Source organism: Capsicum annuum, chromosome 2 (genome assembly GCF_002878395.1).
Source record: "Capsicum annuum cultivar UCD-10X-F1 chromosome 2, UCD10Xv1.1, whole genome shotgun sequence".
Lineage (NCBI taxonomy): Eukaryota > Viridiplantae > Streptophyta > Magnoliopsida > Solanales > Solanaceae > Capsicum > Capsicum annuum.
In genome coordinates this window covers 138,030,812-138,034,091 of record NC_061112.1, presented here as the reverse complement: position 1 = coordinate 138,034,091, position 3,280 = coordinate 138,030,812, and the positions used below count along the sequence as shown (strand labels likewise).

The 3,280-nt window shown below is 39.0% G+C and overlaps 1 protein-coding gene across 1 annotated transcript; it reads right to left on the bottom strand.

Moving 5' to 3' along the window:
• Positions 1-901: 901 nt before the first annotated feature.
• Positions 902-2,624, bottom strand: LOC107859820. The gene has a single exon (XM_016704937.2). The coding sequence runs from the start codon at positions 2,516-2,518 to the stop codon at positions 1,061-1,063; it is 1,458 nt and encodes a 485-aa protein (XP_016560423.1). The 5' UTR covers positions 2,519-2,624; the 3' UTR covers positions 902-1,060.
• Between the last annotated feature and the right edge of the window lie 656 nt (positions 2,625-3,280).

The following is a 3,280-nucleotide window of genomic DNA, read 5'->3' as shown; positions in this document are numbered from 1 at the left end:
TGGCTTCCTCTTGCTGAACTATGGTACAACTCCAACTACCATTCCTCTCTTAAAATGTCTCCATTTAAAGTTTTATATGGATATGACCCCCCTCAACTGTCGTTTGACTTGATTGCTCAATCAAAAGTGGCTGAAGTGGATAAGTGGCTCCAAGAGAGGCAAATTATGGCTAAGGTACTAAAAGAAAATCTAGAAATGGCTCAACAAAGAATGAAGTTCTTTGCAGATAAGAATAGAACAGAAAGGAAATTTGAAGTGGGAGATTGGGTGTATCTGAAACTACAACCATACAAACAGACTACTGTGGCATTAAGAAGCAACTTGAAGTTGACTTCCAAGTTTTATGGCCCTTACATGCTCAAAAGAGGGTCAACCCTTAGCAGAACCAGTGGCCATCTTGGATAGAAGAATGGTAAAGAAAGGCAATGTTGCAGTAACTCAAGTGCTGGTTCAGTGGGCAAATTTACCTCCTGAAGAGGCAACATGGGAGGACTCTTATATCTCAATTTCCAAATTGTGATCCTTGAGGACAATGATTTTAAGGGGGATCGAATGTCATGATATGAGGATGATCACGAAGCTGGCAGCAATTCAAATGGTCATTACGAAACATTTCTTTCCAATTAAGTTATTTTAGTCCTAAGTCCTTAGAGTTTTGATATTTCACTTGAGTCTTTGTAATTTTTAATTCTTAGTAACGAACTGCCACGTGTCATAGCTGACTAGTATTTTTTTCATGTAGCTGTTGTACTGCATTTCTGTAATTATCAATGAATATATGAACTTATCTTCCTTTCTCTTCTTTTCTCTCTCCCTTACTCTAAAGCTTCTATTTTCTTCATATCGTGACACAACATAGTTGAAAAATGTAGTAGCAATTTTATAGGAACAACAGAACAAGTCACACCAATTTGACTTCTTTCTTGATAGTACAATTTAATACACAAACTGTAGCATCAAAATGAGGTTGAAACGTTTATGAATCATAAACAAGAAGGATCAAGAACACCGCGAAAACTTCCTACTTTAACACAACTGAATAAACTATACCAAAATTAAGCTATAAATTAACTAGTGCTCTATCTTGTAACAAAGTTTCTGCTGCTTTTTTCCCAGAAACCAAAGCTCCATCAAAAGTAGCACTAGTTACATAATCTCCACAAACGTACAGCCCCGGTTTTACTTCCGGGTTCTTCTTCAAGTTAGTGGGTGGGCATTGGTTCGGTTGGGCAAACTTGATCCGATACATCCTCAAGTAACTCCACGACCCAACTACCGACTCCCCAAACCAACCGGACAACTCCTTCACGATCCGATCCACCAAATCCTCATCTGCCACATCACCATAAAGCCCCACAAGCGTTACAGAAACCAATGCCTTCCCTGCTGGACCATAGGAGGGAACAACATTGGTCGCGAAGAACATGTTATTGACGATTCCTTTACCCGACCCGTTAAGAAGAAGTACCGGGTCCTGCACCGGGACTTTATCTTGATCAGCTGAAAAATACAAACAAACTGTGCTCCGAACCTCACCGGTTTTTTTACCCGCCATTTTTTCCGACAATAACTTAACTGCTTCGGGCTCTTCAACTGCCAATATTACCCCAAATTCACTTTCCAATATTTCTCCATTCTGTAATTTAACTCTTATCCTCGAGCTCGAATCCGATTCTGAATCAACGGAAACCACTCGTGAATTGTACAATATCGAATCCGACGGCAATTTTGCCGCCAATTGTTCCGGAATGGCGGCAATGCCCTTCGCCGGAAGTGTGTTGTCACCAAGAGCTAAGCATTTGAAGATGAAATTGAACAGCCGCGACGTCGTTTCAAGCTCTCTATCAAAGAAAATCCCGCCAAAAAACGGTCGAAAGAATCTCTCCAATATCGAATCCGAAAAACCGATCTTTTTCAATAAATCAATTGTAGGAACCTCATCAGCATTCAATATTTCATCATCGCCTTGCGTCAAAACTTTCAATCTAGTCAATCCGATGAGTAATTTATCTACAACTGTACCAATTGGATTGGCTAAAGATTGCAGAGCATCGGAGAAATGCCGGAGAGGATCAGCTACAGTGTGGAAACGACCACCATAGTAAACCTGAGCCCCGGAATAAAACTTTCTGAGGTCTAAAGAGTCATAATCAAGGACTTTTCGAGCTTCAGGGTAACCAGTAATGAAAATCTGGAAACCGCGATCAAGGATAAATCCGTCAACTACATCGGAACGAACACGACCACCAACTGCATCAGAAGCTTCTAGAAGGAGAAACGGGATGTTATCGGCTTGAAGCCGAGTGGCAGCTGCTAAGCCAGCTAAGCCGCCGCCGATCACAATAACTCCGATGGCATTACGCTGAGAGGTTGACGTGTGATTGGGTAATGGGGAGTCGAGGGCTATTTTTGAGGAAGCATGCGGCAGTTTAAGGCGTTGGAAGCGGTGGCGCGTGGAGAAGAGAAGAATTGGAGAAGGGAGGGAGAGGGTGGCGGGAAGACAGAGGCACGGCGGCATTTAGGATAACGGCAAGGTAACAGACAGTATCTAATGTGGATTTTGTTAAGTTGTACTCTATCCATTTTGGTGGGGTCGAATTCTGTGGTTGAAGGGGTAGACAGCTTATCCAGTTCCTTATTTCTACTTTTTTTTTATATTTGTAATATAATTGGAGTTACGATTAATTCGGATAGTGCGTTGTAGGATTCATTTGAAATAGTGCTCCAAACAGAATTTTCTTTATATCTAGGAATCGAATTCAGGATGGAGCAGTCCCATCACTACACGCTACTTCTTTATTTTGATCATTCTAGAAATCCTTTTTATACCGAAATACTACTTTCGTCTTATTTTGTGTGTTGCCATTTGATCAGGTGTGGAGTTTAAGAAATGAGTGATAACTTTGTAAAGTTTACAAAACTGTCCCTCTTAATGTTTACTTTTTAATTGTCTTTTCTTAATAAGTGGGATCCACTATGAATAAAGTGGAAATGATGCGATTAAATAATTACCAAATAAGAAAAAATGACATTTTTTTTTGGACGGACCAAAAAGAAAATGACGACACATAAAATAAGACGGAGAGATTACTTAATTTGTCCATGAATCGTTTAGTTATTACAAGTTATAGCAAAACTTTTAAATTTTCAAGTTATAGCAACTTTCACTTTAAAAAAATATGTAATTTTTTTGTATTTTGTTGAAAATATGAAAAAGTAATTAATGAAAAAGAAAAATCTTAATTAATACAATTAATATATAATTTACCTTCTTTAAATA

What these genes read in the sequence shown, in the direction of transcription:
- LOC107859820 (XM_016704937.2), bottom strand. Translation starts at nt 2,518, where the DNA reads ATGCCGCCGTGCCTCTGTCTTCCCGCCACCCTCTCCCTCCCTTCTCCA.